The sequence below is a fragment of the Labeo rohita genome, chromosome 9 (assembly GCF_022985175.1).
Source record: "Labeo rohita strain BAU-BD-2019 chromosome 9, IGBB_LRoh.1.0, whole genome shotgun sequence".
NCBI classification, from domain to species: Eukaryota; Metazoa; Chordata; class Actinopteri; order Cypriniformes; family Cyprinidae; genus Labeo; species Labeo rohita.
In genome coordinates this window covers 11,499,417-11,516,649 of record NC_066877.1, presented here as the reverse complement: position 1 = coordinate 11,516,649, position 17,233 = coordinate 11,499,417, and the positions used below count along the sequence as shown (strand labels likewise).

The following is a 17,233-nucleotide window of genomic DNA, read 5'->3' as shown; positions in this document are numbered from 1 at the left end:
TTAAACAAAATTGTTAACATACATAATGTATTATAAACAATAGAACTAGATTACGCATTATAACAAATGCCTGCAGACCGTTTTTACATTTTACTGCATGATCTAATCCTTGTTAAATATGGAATAAACCGCATTTAATTCAAATGTTCACTTAATCTTTAATATTTTGTCATACTATTTCTTTATGACAGAAATGCTACAGCCACTGTAATTTCTTGAATATGTGAACATCAAAACGTGTAAACTCAGAGTGAGGGTTTGAGCTTTTTTTTGAAATAAGAAATCAAGGAGAAGAGTGCAAAAAAATGAGGAACAAAAGACGTTTGTGGTTGGCCAAAGTAAATCAGGATTTCCAGGGCCAAAACTTAACAACATTCATGTTTGCAGTTATCATTTCCGGTCAGGTAGGTGAAATATTAGGCTAATATCTTAATTAATACTACTCGTACGTGTCTTTACCACCTATTAACTTTAGTTTGTCAAAATATTGGGTCCTTTCCTGTTTATTAAGTTCTTCTTTAAATGTTTTAGCAGCTTCCACGTGTTTTTTCTGTGGTTAAAACAGCATAAAAGAGCAGAAAATCACATTAAACGTACATTAACCATGCAATCAATGCTGTTGTTTACATCTGAGTATTGCCAATATGGGTGCGCATCCGGGTAACTCACCAAATCGTGAGTGCAATTCCTCTATAGCATTATGCTTTATTATGATTTTTAAATAGGTTTATATAACATGCAGACTTGAAAAATGGTCTAATAATGTGTTTCATGGATTCTCGACGAAAAAGGTGCCACTTGCGGTATTTTGCCGGTTATTCAACACGGGCAAATTACAGTTGAGGATTTTTCAAAATCGAATACTCAAATTAAATTGAGGAATCATGACAGCCCTACATTCAAATGAATAGCTAGCTCTTACATGAGAAATACTCACGTCATTGCCTGGTTCAGATTTGGTGGGGTCTGAGGCAGGAGGGAGTGCTGACTGAGGAGGCAGGTGGATGAGTGACAAGGGTGCTGGGCTACATGGGCCGCAGTGGGACAACGTCCCCATTGAAGTGGTTCTGATGGAGCTCTGTGATAGTCTGTGAATGCTGGCATCTGAACGTGCTGTAATGAGTGAGTGCTCCGATCTGTAAGTGCTGTAAACTGATCTGGGAGAGCATTCATGTGCTTCGTGTGTGTCTGCACTCTCTGAGTCTGTATCAGCATCCATGTCGTCTTCAAAGGCAGTATAGTTGTGTTCTTGTGTGTTCTCAGTGTTTTCTAGTTGGTCATCGTCGTCCTCTGAGTCATGAGTCATCACCGCTCTCTCATGGGACATTTGTTTCTCAGGCTCATTCGCTGGATTTGCCATCCATTCAGTGTCCTGTGGCCGAGGTTTTCCTAAAACAGATGTATTGAAATTTGGGTAACACTTTACAATAAGGTTCATTAGTTAACATTAGTTATCTACATAGTTAACATGAACTAAGAATGAAAAATATTTCTACAGCATTTATTAATCTTAGTTAATGCAATTTTTGGAATTTACTAATGCATTATTAAAATCACAAGCTGTGTTTGTTAACATTAAGCTGTGTACATTTTAGAAAACAAAAATGGTTCTATCTACATAAACCAAAGTTTATGGAACACAAAATTTTGAAGCTCAGAAGTGCTCAGAATGCAAACAGAACCTTATAATTCCAAGCCGGCGATTAGTTAATGCTAACATGAACTAACAATGAACCACGACTGTGTTTTTATTAACTAACATTAAGAAAGATTAACAAATAGTGGAGTACATGTATTGTTCATTCCTCATTCTGGTTAGTTAATATATTAACTAATGTTAACAAATGACACCTTATTGTAATTGGTTTTCTGTTTTAAAACCTAATGAGGATTTTTTTCTGTTGCCTACTGCCTACATAGGCAGCTGTCTTCTAAGGGAGTATCATAAGTGGGAAGTACAGTACAATATTCTAATAAAGAAAAATACTACTGAACTACTGTTCAAAAATGGCGTCGGAAAGATTTTTTAAAAAAGACTCAAGGATGCATTTTTCTTGATCAAATACAGAGCAAAAAGTAATACTGTGAAATGGTATTACAATTTAAATGTATACGTTTTCTATTACAATATATTTTGAAATAAAATGCATTTCTGTAATGGAAAGCTGCATTTTCAGCATCATTACTCCAGTTTTCAGTGTCACATGTTTCTTCAGAAATCATTCTAATATGCTGATTTTGTGCTAAAGAAACATTTATTATTATTATCAGTGTTGAAAAGAGTTGTGCTTATTAATATTTTAGTGTGAACATTTTTTTTCAGGATTCTTTGAAATAGAATAGAATTGTTAAATATTGGAAATGTAATTATTGTTCATAATATTTGCTGTCACTTTTGATCTATTTAAAGCTTCTTTGCTGAATTAAAAGTATGAATTTTCTTGGAAAAAATAAAAAGTAGATATGTAGAATGTTCTTTTGTTGAAAAAAAGTTAATCCTTTATTTTAAACAAATATCTTGACACTTTTAAGTGTTGAATCATATTGAAGTTTAATTATATACATTTAAAATATTCATGCTGCTGATGAAGACAACTCACTAGCTTATCTTAATCTTACCTACAACAAACGCTGGCTGACCCTTTTTCGTTTTAACTTTAACTGTTGAGTTCTGGGCTTTTATATTCTCTTCCTTTTTTTCTTTAGCGTCTTCTTTTTTCTCTTTTCCTGTTTTCTTTTTCTTCTGCAAATTAAGAGTACATTATAATGAAAATAAGGCATATAAAATCAATAAGCATATGGAGTAGTATGTAACTCACTTTCATTGAAGTAGATGTGAAATCATCAGGAATGCTGATATTCTGGGTCTCAATGTCTTCATGAATTTGAACACTCTTCCCTTTTGATTTGCCTGTTTGCTTATTAGACTTTTTATTTTTCTTCACTTTCTCCACCAGCGTGTGTTCTATATCTTCTCTTCCACCTGCGTTCTTCGAATGACCTTTTCTGTCAAAACTAACAACAACGGATATCATATATATTAATGGGAGTCATTCGGAGGAGAGTGTCGGAAGTTCAGAAGTTAAGATATAGCCCAGACGTAGTGAAGCAGGGAGTGAGAGAGATTTACTGATAAGAGCTCAGATGTGAAGCGATACCCTAATCTCCTCTCGGCTTTCTCACCGCTCACAGGGCCTGAGAATGGTTCGGGCTGAAATCTGAGCTACAATCAAAGAGCGCTGGAGACTGGGACGGATGGAGTGACGAGAGAGGAATGCAAACAGCGATTAGACAGGATATTAATGAGTCCCAAAAACCTTGGAGCCAGGCTGTATGACCTCTGTCTGACCTCTGACCTTAAGTTGCAACCTGCTTTGTGTACACCAAAACATGATGATTGAAGAGGTAAGAACTGATGAAGTGGCTGAAAGCGAGAGGGAGGAGTTTGGGGAAATTAAAAGGACGGATTTACTGGCCAGAAATGACAAAGAGCTCTGAGACATATTTATTATCAAAAACCCTCTGGCTCTTTCTTATAAACTATAATTATAAACTATAACTGATAGTTAACTAAAGCAGTATTTTGTTACTGGTTTCACTCTGACCGGGTCACAATTTAGCACAATAATATAAACATTTGCAACATAACACAATCCCTTATGCATCATTTATTTGGATAGAGGGGTTACATGTGCACACTGGGAACATTCAGGGAATTTATTATTATTTGGCTTTTCGAATTCAAATACACAAGCGTGCCAATCATACTTACCAGTCCTGCGCATCATTTCAGATTTTATAAACACAAACACAAGAGCACAGTATTACCCGTGACTGAGACTCACTCTGCCTCCGTTGGTAATCCAGCCTGGATTTCTGCTTGTCCTTCAGGAGACAAAGACTCTGGTGAATGTGCTCGTGTTGATTTAGGGCTGATAGCCCTATCAGGCGCAGCACCTTTGGACTTCCTTGACCCCCGTGTCACCTTTGTTTCCGGCTGTAAAGTTGTTGTCTTTACTTTTCGGTTTCTTTGCACCCCAGTGACCTCCTCTCCTGCGGGCAGAATCACAACTATTTATAGTTGAGCAAAGAAATCCATAAATCCTTGCCCTGTCTTTTTGGGTCTAATCTGAATGTTCAGTTACTAAAGACATTCAATACCATCTCCTTTGACTTAAATGGAAAACTCTCGGGCAGAGATTAAATAGCAGATCAGCAGCAATGCTCTTTATGTTGCTGTGCTGAGCTGTAACTCAGGTTACCGGTTTTGTTGAGCCGGTGAGTCGTGGAGCTGCTCATTTCCTCTAATCTCTCCTCAGGTAAATAGACCTTGAGAGAGACAGGATAAGAATCAGATTAAGCCAGGTGTTAATGGATAACTCATAATGGCTTGCTACATGTTATACCACTGAAGGAATTACCTGTTCATCCTGAATTATTTCACTGTCAGAGCTGAAACAATCCTTCTTCCTTTTGGCTTTAGTCTGCTTTGCTTGCGATCTCATCTTGAACGTCTACAGAAAACATCACTCATACAATATTGTTCAGAAGTTTGGGCCAGTGTTTCAGTAAGAAAGAAAAAATAATACTTTTATTCCACAAGGATACATTCATCAAAAGTGAATGTAGTGACAGTAAAAACATTTATAATGTTGCAAAAGATATTCCAGATTCCTGTAAAAAATGTATCATAGTTTCCACAGAAATATTCGGCAGAACAACTGTTTTTAACATTGATTTAAAAAAAATGTTTTTTGAGCACCATATCATCATTCAAAAAATTTCTGAATGATCATGTGACACTGAAGACTGGAGTAATGATGCTGAAAATTCAACTTTGCATCACAGGATTAAATTACATTAAAATATGTAAAAATAAAAAACATTTTTAAATTATAACAATATTTCACAATTTCAATTTTATTATTGTATTTTTGTCATCAAACAAATGCAGCCTTGATGAGCTTACTTCAAGTGTTGCATGGTACCAAAATAGGTTATAAGGCTTCATAGCTTATGACGTTAAGAAAATCCGTTTCATAATACTGTTCTACACGGTGTAAAAGGCGAAAATTCACCTGTGCCTCATGGATGATTTCACTGTCAGCACCTGAACAATCATCTTTCCTTTTGATGTTAGTCTGGTTGATGCGCGATCTGACCTTAAACACCTAGAGAAAACAGCATCTCACATATTTTATTGTGATTTCCACTTGAATGTGTAGCTCTTAGGTCAGATGTTCTGAAGATTATTTAGGGTTTTATAGATTGTTAAAGGGATAGCTCACCCAAAAATCCTAGAAAAGTAATAAGAACATTGATAAAATAGCCCAATGTGACATCAGTTTTTCAACCATGATGTTATGAAGCTACGAGAATACTTTTCGTGCTCAAAGAAAGCAAAAATCACAACTTTATTCAACAATTTCTTCTCTTCCATCAGTGTTCAACACGCATTCACGACACGCAGATGTCGTGGTACTTTCCTGTACTTTCATTTTTTTTCTTTGCGCACAAAAAAGTATTCTTGTAGCTTCATGAAATTAGGGTTAAACCATTGATGTCACATGGACTATTTTAATGATGTCCTCACTACCTTTCTGGGCCTTGAACGTGGTAGTTGCGTTGCCACCTATGCAGGGCCAGAAAGCTCTCAGATTTTATCTAAAATATCTTAATTTGTGTTTTGAAGATGAACGAAAGTCTTACAGGTTTGGAATGACATGAGGGTGAGTAATTAATGACATACTGTTCATTTTTTGGGTGAACTATCCCTTAAAGACTTCCTGGCTGCAGAGATTGAAGGTGACCAGTCTCATAATAGCATACTTAACTGCATACAGGTAAAAGAGTTAGACTCACCTCTTCCTCCTGGATGACTTCACTGTCAGCACCTAAACAATCGTCTCTCTTGGCATTAGTCTGCTTTGCACGTGCTTTGACCTTAAATACCTACAGAGAACAGCACCACGCATATTTTAAGTCTGTTATCTGTAGCTCTTTGGTCAGCTGGTGTAAAGATATTTTAGGCTTCACAGAACATTAGGACTTCCTTGTTGCAGTTGCTGAATGTGACCAATCTTATGAGGTCAAAAAGGAGGACTCACCTGGTTCTCCTGGCTTATTTCATTGTCAGCACCTAAACGATTCTCCTTCCTCTTGGCTTTAGTCTGCTTTGCACGTGGTCTGACCTTTATCACCTACAAAAAACAGCATCTCTCATATTTTATTGTGATTTCCACAAAATCAGTTATGCTGGAACACTAGATGAACTGTTACTTGTTTATAATAAATCTCATAATCGTGTGCTAAAAGAGGAACACTCACCCTTTCTTTCTGACTTATCTGACTGTCAGAGTCTAAATCGTCCTCATCATCCTCTGCATTATTCTGTTGTGCGCGACCTTTCACCCTAAACACCTACAGAAAAGATTAATAGAATGATAGAACGATAGATAGATAGATAGAACGTTAGACAGAACGACAGATAGGACGATACAACGATTGTTTGATAGATGATAGATAGAACAGACAGACAGACAGAATGATAGACAGATAGAATGATAGATAGAATGACAGAATGGTTGAATGATAAAACGAACAATAGAATGGTAGAACGAACGATAGACAGAGAAAGATAGATGATAGATAGAATGATAGATAGATAGAATGATAGATAGATAAAGATAGATAGATAAATGGATAGAATGATAGAATCATAAAACGAACAATAGAATGCTAGAACGAACGAACGAACGATAGATAAAATGTTAGACAGATAGATAGTACAAACAATAGAACGATAGACAGATAGCAGAACGATACGATAGATAGATAGATAGATAGATAGATAGATAGATAGATAGATAGATAGATAGATAGAACGATAGAATGATAAAATGAACAATAGAATGCAAGAACGAATGAATGATAGATAGATAGATAGATAGATAGATAGATAGATAGATAGATAATAGACAGACAGATAGAATGATAGGTAGAACAACAGAATGATAAAACGAACAATAGAACGATAGACAGATAGATAGATGATAGATAGAATGATAGACAGAGAAAGATAGATAGATAAATAGAACAATAGATAGAACGACAGAGAGAATGATAGATATAGAATGATATATAGATAGAACAGTAGAACGATAAACAGAACGACAGACAGAGAACGATAGATAGATAGATAGATATAGATAGAACGATATATAGATAAAGTGATAGAGCAATAGATAGAACAATAGATAGATAGAATGATATATAGAACGATATATAGATAGAACAATAGATAGAACGATATATAGATAGAACAATAGATAGAACGATATATAGATAGATACTGGCATGACTTTTTGATTCAGGATATTGAACTTACTGTAGTGGAATGTGTAACGCAGAGGAAATGTTCCAAGAGAGAAAGTTATACAGGTTTGGAAGGACATGATGGCATAATATTAAACTCACCTGTGCATTACTAACAGATTTATTGTCAGAGCCAAAACCATTTTCCTCTTCCTCATCCTCTTCTTCCTCTTCCTCATCCTCTTCCTCCTCTTCTTCTTCTTCCTCTTCCGTCTCCTCCTCCTGTTCCTCCTCTGCATTAGTTTCTTCATGAGAGTTCTTCTTAAACACCTACAGAAAGCAGCATGTGATTTTTCACCTAAAAAATCATCATAAAATTTCCCAGAGGTCAGCATCAATCTGATGTTATCGTGTTCAAGCTCACCTGCCTCATCCGATCTGTTTTATTGTGGGAACCTAATGGATGCTGCTTCTTCTTGGCATTCGTTTTCTCTGCTGTTTTATTGACCTTAAACCCCTACAGAAAATAGCACCACACAAATTTTTTGTGATTTTCACAAAACCAGTTATCCTGTAGAATTCCTAAAAATTTTCAACCTCATAGATCATCAAGACTTTCTGGCAAAAGAGCTAAAGTTAAGATCAAAACCTTAAAGAAAAATGTCTACGATGCAAAGCTTGTGTTTTGCCATAGCTCTGCACAATGTTAAGGATCACAGGGACGGAAAACTTCTCTGGTGCCAAAAAGCACTTAGCGGTGTCCTTGAAGACAAAATCAATGTAGCAACAGATTGCATGTCGCATGTTGCTTGATTAATAACAACTGCTGATCAACACATGCTGTGCTCCACACAGAAGTATAAAAAGAATATTAATTGAGAGCACAAGCATGCTGGCTTTGTCGGCATAATGGAAATATCATTAATTTGGGAACAGTACAGGCTTTGATTCAAGGGGATTAATCTGACTTTGCTATATTGAAGTGGGGTGCGCTGAACTCTCACAGTGAAATATTTCATACTAGATAATTAAAGTGTCTCTCACACTCAGCACCTATAGAGGATAGAAAGGTTACCTCATGACTGGAGTCAAGCTGTTCAGTGTTCAAAGTTTCTTCAGTATTACTTGTTGTGTCTTCCTCTGTGAACAGACATATAAACATATACACATATTTCTGCATGACTTTTAAAAGAGTTAAATGCATTTAAATATACCACACTGTTCAAATGTTTGGGTTTGATTGAAAAAGGAATTAATACTGTTACTCAGCAAAGGCACGTTAAGGTAGAAGTTCACTTCTAGAATGAAAACTTCCTGATAATTTACTCACCCCCATGTCATCCAAGATGTTCATGTCTTTCTTTCTTCAGTTGAAAAGAAATTAACGTTTTTGAGGAAAACATTCCAGGATTTTTCTCCACAATAGTAGACTTCAATGGTGGCCAAAAGGGTTGAAGGTCATGATTTTGCAATGCATGAAGACACACGTGAATCGCAGAGCTAGTGCAAGATGAGCATCCGTGGTTAAAAAGTTCATAAATTTAAATTTTTTGTTAAAGAAAATGACAGATCGTTTCACTAGATCTTCGTCTGGGATCGTGTAGAGCCCTTTAAAGTCACTTCGAAACTGCAATTTGGACCTTCAACCCACTAAAAAAAATCAAATGGAGAAAAATTCTGGATTTGTTTCCTCAAAAAACTGAGTACATTTTAAAAAAAAAGATTTCAATTCCAAGTAAATGCTGTTTTTTTCTTGAATTTGAAATTCATTTAAAGTTTTAGAACAAAAATGTTAAGCAGCACAAATGTTTTTCAACATTAATAATATTCTTGAGCAGCAAATCAGCATATTACAATGATTTCTAAAGGATCGTGTGACACTGAAAACTGGAGTGATGATGCTGAAATTTCAGCTTTGCCATCACAGGAATAAATTACATTTTAAAGTATATATTTAAACAGAAAATAGTTCATTTAATCTGAAATAATAGTTCTCAATATTACTGTATTGTATTTTTGATCAAATAAATGCAGCCTTGTTGAGAAGAGACTACTAAATTGTACCATCAACATTCACAACATTCACAGCTTCCCTAGTGAAAAATAAATATACTAAAATGTATTTAAAATACATTTATTTCATGCTAAGTATACTACAAATACATTTACATATTATGCACTTATTAAAAATACCCTGCAATTGTACTTTTAGTTAACTGGTATACTTAAAGTCTGCTAAATTGGAACAACTAATTTTGTACTTAATGTACTTTAATTGTGCAGAAGTAGTGCTGAAATCCAACTAACCTCTTAACCTTAAATACCTCTTCTGCACATTATAGTCACATTATAGTCAATTATTTGTAGTATATGTATACTTAGATTATCGCTTAAGTTAGCTATGTATAGGTTTAAAAAATTGTTCCTACGTCTAGTGTATATATGTATATATTTATGTTTATTTATGGTCCTGCGAGACACGACATTTCGTTCCGCTGTATGTCCACACATGTAGCAGAATGACTTGAAGATAGGCTTAAGTATATTTGATTGTGCTAAAGTGGAACTGTTGCAAGTATACTTTAAATATTTTGCATTTAAAGAGAGATATTATTTAAAGATCATACAATCCTCATCAATAAGGACATTAAAACATATTTTAGGCTTAATAATAAGAAATGTCCATTGTGCACAAGTAGTGCTCCAAATAAAGTTTAATTACAATTTTTATATAAGTACGTCTTGAGCGATATATCAGTAAATATATTAATAGACTATAACTTACTTAGTATAAAATGCAAAAAAAAATGCATTTTAAATGACTTTTTTACTAGGGTTATTATGATCGATACCAATTTGCTTCTGCCGTAAGTCTTTATTTTGACACACAATTTGCAAAGTCAGGGCTGGTAAACCTCCCACTGGTGATTACAACTTCATGGTGGCGCTCAGCTTGTAAATACAATCATTCTGGCATGACACGAACGCACTGGGTTGTCGTAAGGCTGAAGTTTGGTATGCTTGCGTCGCCTCTAATCAGGTGGACGAACCTCATGGAAAAGGGCTGCGTTCCACCAGGGGGCACAAGAAACTTGGGCCTGTCCTAAGCATGATCGCTCACAAAAACCTCAACAGCACATGACAGCAGTTGAGCTTGCCATGCTAAATTTATTTATAATAGTATGTTTATATGTCTAGTCATTTCTCAGTCAAATCCGGTGTATCTTTTAGTCTGAGAAAATAGTTCTGAAGTTGCATTGCGGTTTGATTTAGGCTGTAGAATAGCAACCGCAGCTTCTCAGTTTGCCACTTGTACGATGTATTTTACTGACACAGATATTCTCGCACACACGTTTGCATGCCAGATTTCTGTCTTCTGCATTAAACCATGAGACAGCGAGCATGTTTAGTGTCCCGCAGTAGGATCTGCAGTGTTTTTCTTTGTCCCTCTCGCTGGATCACAGCCTGCAGTCTGGACACAGAGCGGCCAGTTATTTTGCACCCCTGCACCAGCCAGTGATGGTTTATTTTTCAGCAAGTCTGTCTGCTTTAATGGGTTCCAGCGCTGCTTTGATGTCAATGAGGCAAAGAAACGGGTGTGTGGAGGAGATAGACAGTACGAAGGAGCGAGTGTAACCGAGGGGGGATGGAAAGAGCCTCACACGTTCGCCTGTAAGGCTGTGTGAACGCAGCGGCGACCCCATCCTCTGGAGAGAAGGGCTGCATTTTGTTCCACATTCTTGCTGTGCGCTGTGAGTGAGACCTCTGCTCCGTCTCTCCACACCCCGCTCACCTTCCACGCCCTCTGATCTTACACACCCATCCACTGCAATTATTCATCCTGCGTGACACAAATCCTGCCGAAAAGCAACAGGACTGCTCTTCCGCTTGCTTTCTCCTTCTGTCTTTTCCTTGATTTTTGTCTCTGTCTCACTTCCTTATCTGTTTCTGTCAGAGCCCCTGCTGAATTTCTGTCTGAACAGGCAATGCAAATGGAATGTAGGTCACTAGATTTTTTTTAACTGGACTTAACTTTTAACTGTTTTAACTGTTAAATAACAATTTCGGATTAACTGTTATTTAACGGATTAATGCATTTTATTATTTTTCTCTCTCACTGTTTTGCACAAAAGATCAGGGGCTTCATGTATAAATCTTTGTGTAAATTTCATCCTAAAATTGTACGTATGCACCAAAGTCTAAGCGCCTCTGATTGGCCAATGCATTCCTAAATTTAACAGAAACGCGTTTGATTGGTTATAAGGCTCAGCGCAGCATGTAAAAGCAATCTGATGCAGTGTGAGTGAATCTAAACGTGATTCTGTTCATTGACACTATCATTCATTTTCAGATTTCATTTTAATCGCAACAGCTGTAATATGTTGTTCAATTGTGCAGGGGCATTTTTTGCCCCTTTGACTTGAATTTATTGGGCGTTACATTTTGGTGGCATTTAATTAATTTCCAATAAATTAAATTCATTAATTTCCAATCCTTGTATAGGCACAAAAGGCAGTTGTGTAAAACTGTACGTATTTGAGAACCTGCATAAAATTTGCTACCTAGAAATCCTAGTCAGTGCTCAGATTATGCATGCAAGGCATACAACGCCTTGTTTTACTATTCATACCCTCATTTGCATATAATTACCATATGCAGATTCCTATATGATACTACCTTGCTTTACATAGCCTACAAGATACTAGAAACATATAAGATATGGACTGTAACTGCCACTTGCATTGCTAAAAATCATTAAGTATCCTTTTAGAATAAAACATCCAAACTTTTCCAAATAGGCAAATCCAGACTTTTCAGATAAAGTTTTTAAGAGAAGAAATATTCTTATCTATTCCATTTGGAAAAATATTTTTAAATGTTTTAAACAAACCAAATTTATGCAGTTACGGATGTGATTTTTCTGTGTAAGTATGGATTTTCATATTTTCCGACTTCTGAGGGATGACCCACGTGATTTGCGTAGATCCGAGGATTTCTTTTTGGTGGGGGAAGATCTGAGGATTTTCTTTCTGTTTATCAAAAAGTATTTCATCATTTCCACACAAAATATGAAGCAGCAAAATTGTTTTCAACATTTTTAATAATCAGAAATTCTTTTTTCTTGCACATTAAATACATTTCTAAAAGATCATGTGACACTGACAACTGGAGTAATGATAATTAATAAGTAATAAAAGTCTGCTTTGTATCACAGGAATAACATTACATTTTATAATATATTAAAATATAAAATGTTTTTTAAATTTGTAATAATATTTCACAATTTACTTTATTTTGTTCAAATAAATTCTAGCCTGGCTGAGCAGAAAATATTTATTTATATAATAATAATTGTAATGTTTCCAAACTTTTGGCAGGTACTCTAATAACAATAACAATTATATTAATAGTTTATTATAATATATTATATTATATTGTTATTATGATTATTAAATGCTGCTTTTTATTTTTTTACATAACAATAATATGTACATCTTTTAATGTGCTAAAATATATATTTTCAATAATGAGTCCTGGGGGCATGGCTTGTGGGCATGGCTTGGGGTGTATTCAGATTTTCCTGCTTTTTTGTCTCTAACCGATCACATGCCTGTTTCGGCGATAAACTAAACATATACTGTAGGATGTTTAGCAGGGTCAGAAACAAAAATGCCACCAAATTGAACAAAATGCCGCATAAATTCAAGACAAAGGGACAAAAAATGCCCATGCACAATTAAACAATGTATTACGGCTGTCGCGATTAAAAGAAAATGTGAAAATGAATAACAGTGTCAATTTGCAGAACTACATTTAGATTCACTCATACTGCATCTGATTGCTTTTATGCGCTGTTTTGTGCAGCGTTGAGCCTTATAACCAATCACACGCATTTCTGTTGAACTTAAGAATGCATTGGCCAATCAGAGGCGCTTAGATTAGTCAGCGCTGAAAACGGCAGAGCTGTTGATGAGTGCACACACTCGCAAATTCCCTCATCATAAGCAACAAAGTGCAGATACGAAGTAAATGAAAAATATATTTCGTAGCTTCAGTGATTATAACAAGAGTTTTTGCATAACTTGTGCTAGACTAGACTACCGTCATGCACTGACATGTTTGTCTGTGAAGCCAGAATGCGACGTGCCAAGAGCGAACAAAAAGTTTTATATTGTTTTCTATATGCACAATTAAACAATATGCATGCAACTGTCTAATATTAGTGCACCACTGACTTACATGACCTATGTATTTAATCTTCTGGATAATGTTTTTTATACAATTTGAAAGCTTGCACACACATTTACAATAATATAAGATAAGCGAGCATGAACTTGCCCACATGCTATTCAATGCGCTTTTTTTTATCTTTTATGCAGCAGGCCTCTGTTGTTTTTAACCTGGCCTTGTAGGCCAGAATTTGTAACAACCATAATTAAAACTAACCATAATTGTAATAGGAAATAAACAGTGTATGTTATTATATGATGAAAGTAGATTTGGATGTTTTAGAAAGTCATGAAATGTGAATGTCCATTAAAGGGCAGTGATATATAGTAAATTTATAGTATAGTACATATTTATTGTAACCAGTTTTTTCAAACTGTTGTTATTGCAGTAAATTTTGTTCAGTTCTGATTCTGAAGAAGCTTCGTCTTGAAGGAACAGAATGTTTTGGCATTGATATCAACCTTAATTCAAAACAAATTAGTATTTTGACAAACGGGAATGGGAAAAAAATGATTTTTAGCTTCTCAAAGAAGGGGAAATATTTCCGCTCTAATTTTCACAGCTTCATTTCTTCCATCTCTTTTGCTGGTAGAGGTGCTGTCTGTAATGAACGCCACCCGTCTCCAGCATTCCAGACACCCCAGAATGCTATGTGGCACCTCTGAACACTATTTTCAGCGACCAACTTGTTAGCACGTTGTCAGTGTCCAGACAGACAAGCATAAAACATCCCAGAATAAGCCCAAGGACACACGTATTGGCATTTGGTTTTAGGTTAACGTAAAGAGCTGTCTGCAGCACTAAAGTCTGTTAATGGATGAGTGACCCGCTTTAACACACGTCTGGCTGTTTCTAAAACGTAGCTTTGACTCAAATAAACCAACAGCCGATTTTCTAGAGCTTGTTATAGATATAAAAACAAAAACAAAATAGTACTCTCACGGTACTGTAGTACAGTGATGGTATCAGATGGTCATGCTGTAGTACTTTGATATATATCATGGTATGGGGATGTAGCCCGTGGGATGATAGCCATTTGCTCAAAGAGTCTTTATTTAGAAAGTGTCTGTTTTAGAAGGGGCCTGCATAGGAGGAAAGGGGTGAATGAAGCGAGCATGGCGAGCTGATGGAGGAGGGGGTTCGGTGGGTTAAGGCGGGTCGGTGGGGGTTGAGTTTCTGACCAGTGACAGGATAAAGGAAACAGAGCAGCTCCAGAGGTCGGCTTGAGAAAACACAGCCTCTGTCAGTCACACAGACTCCTGGGCCGGGATTAGGCCTCAGCCTGGGGGGGGATCGGGTTTCTCTGTCCGGGATACCTCACTGCTGCAAACCACTACCAGATGTGGAGCAGCCAGCATGAGAGCGAGAGGGGGGCGGTGTGTGCTTTATATGCATGTTTGTGTGTTTGTGTTTCATTGTACTGTACTATTTTTATTTGTATTTTACTTGTTAGAGCACATATGAGATGAGTTTGAGGATGGGATGAATTTCTAAAAATGCTTTGCTTATGTAAAAAAAAATTGCTTATGTAAAAATGCAAATTTGATGAAAGGTTCTTAAGTGAACCCATATGAAGGCTGCAACATCTACAGTTACATCAGACAATGAGTCTAGGAAATGGAAACTCATATAAAAGAGTAGCCAAATAATACAATTCTACAAATGATCTTATATTATATTATATTATACAAGTTTTAATATGAGCATTATTATTATTATACCAGCAAAAATCTTACTGACCAAGAACTTTTAAATGGTAAAGAAAAAAAAAACACTTTTTAATTTAATTTAATTTAATTTAATTTTTAATTTTAATTTAATTTAGCCAAAAACAAACAAAATAAAAAACAACAAAAAACTATGATTTTCACAAAAATATTAAGCAGTTCAAATGTTTATGCTGTTTAATTGTTTTATTTTATTTTATTTTATTTTACTTTATTATTTTGTTTTGTTTTGTTTTATCCAATTTTTGAATGGTAAATAAAAAAAAAAGATGTCCACAAAAATATTAAGCAGTTCAAATGTTTATACTGTTTAATTGTGCTACTATTTTATTTCATTTCATTTCATCCAACTTTTAAATATTAACAAACCTTTATGGTTTCCACAAAAATATTAAGCAGTCCAATTGTTTATTTGTGTTTAATTGTGTTTATATTATATTATATAAATTTTAGTATGAGCAATATTAATAATAAACAATGTAATTATTATGATCTTATTTCTGAAGCATCATGTGACACTAAAGACAAAAAACAAAACAGTTATATTAAAGCATAATAATATTTCACTATATTACAGATTTAAACTTTATGTTAAATCAAATAAATGCTGCCTTTGTTAGCATAGGAGACTTTTTTCAAAAATGTTCCGGCCCTCAGATTTGATTTGTGTATAATACATAAATATAAAATACAACTCTATTATTACTGCTGTTATAATATGTGATATGTATTTGCATACTGCTCCATATTAACCCTGTTTAATGATAAATCTACACACTCCAGATTAAATTCTTCTTGTACCTTGGATAGGAAACGCTAACCTTCATCTGTGTTGTTGTCCTGTATGAGGATCGTCCAAGGCTGTTTCAAATCTCCCTCAGAAGTCACAACCTTAAGAACTGGAAACAAAGAGGTACATTCTTCACGTTAACATCATCTCTCTCTGTTACAGACCTCCTGTGCTCTCTATTTTTGTTTTGTCTGCTGTGTTTCCCTTTATTTGACCCGAACTCTCACCCGTCACCTACTCTGTCCTTGTAATACACTAACAGAGACTCCCCTGATAACAAGTAACATTTACAACATAATAACTCTAATAACACACATCGTTGAGAATAACATCTTGTGAACATTTTAATGTGTTTTTTTCTTTCCTTAAGAGCCCTGCTAGCAAAAGCCAGTATAGACGTTTGTGTGTTCTTAGTTTATTTGGTTGAGCACAATATAAAACCAAGTAAAGCCTCGATTACCGTGACCTTGTGTGACATCAGCCATTATTGGGTGGTCCTCAGTGTCAACTGCGGGATCCCAGAGAGACAAGCGTATGATTTCACCATCAGGACCCATTATTAAGGTGCCCACCGCTTTGCCTCCCTGCCATTCTGACAAACAGAGATTCAAACAGTGAGACTTAACAAACCTAAAAAAGGAAAGAGAAGACAGTGCTCTACATACAGGGGCCCCAATATGTAATTAAACACGTCACATGTAAAAAATATTAAGAATTAAGTAATTAAGTAAAGAATTAAGCCACATGTAAAAACATATGAATATGTACAATTCAACAGCATCAAAAAAGAGTTTACACATCTTTACGACATCTTTAGAAACAGTCGTCTTTAGCAATCCTTATATTTATACTACAGATATATTGGAATAGTTACATTTTACAATTATATGGATATTTTTTATTATATACAATAGTTTTATATGCTCATAAAATAATTTGTCTTTACACTAATTGTATATACTCAAAATATATAATGATAGAATGTAACTACACACAATATATATATATATATATATATATGTAATGGTAAAAAATCATTACACAAATATATAAATATAATTTACAAAATATTATATATTATAGCATTGTATAATTATATAAATATATATAAATGTATAATTTATTGTACATAGTTAGATGTTAACAATATACAATAATTGTATAGATTTTA

The 17,233-nt window shown here is 35.0% G+C and overlaps 1 protein-coding gene across 2 annotated transcripts in view; it reads right to left on the bottom strand.

Moving 5' to 3' along the window:
* LOC127170484 (trichohyalin) overlaps window positions 1–17,233 on the bottom strand; it is a 39,572-nt gene that overhangs the window by 4,027 nt on the left and 18,312 nt on the right. Inside the window, exons 12-26 of one of the 2 annotated variants that reach the window (XM_051118467.1) lie at window positions 16,523–16,654; window positions 16,094–16,171; window positions 8,390–8,454; window positions 7,739–7,831; window positions 7,477–7,644; window positions 6,328–6,420; window positions 6,108–6,200; window positions 5,863–5,952; window positions 5,079–5,171; window positions 4,422–4,514; window positions 4,263–4,329; window positions 3,846–4,071; window positions 2,820–3,015; window positions 2,620–2,743; window positions 938–1,389 (exon numbers count right to left, since the gene is read on the bottom strand). In XM_051118467.1, the coding sequence (XP_050974424.1) occupies window positions 938–1,389; window positions 2,620–2,743; window positions 2,820–3,015; window positions 3,846–4,071; window positions 4,263–4,329; window positions 4,422–4,514; window positions 5,079–5,171; window positions 5,863–5,952; window positions 6,108–6,200; window positions 6,328–6,420; window positions 7,477–7,644; window positions 7,739–7,831; window positions 8,390–8,454; window positions 16,094–16,171; window positions 16,523–16,654 (2,063 nt within the window). The remainder of the gene's footprint in view (window positions 1–937; window positions 1,390–2,619; window positions 2,744–2,819; window positions 3,016–3,845; window positions 4,072–4,262; window positions 4,330–4,421; window positions 4,515–5,078; window positions 5,172–5,862; window positions 5,953–6,107; window positions 6,201–6,327; window positions 6,421–7,476; window positions 7,645–7,738; window positions 7,832–8,389; window positions 8,455–16,093; window positions 16,172–16,522; window positions 16,655–17,233) is intronic. The other variant, XM_051118468.1, reaches the window with a different exon arrangement.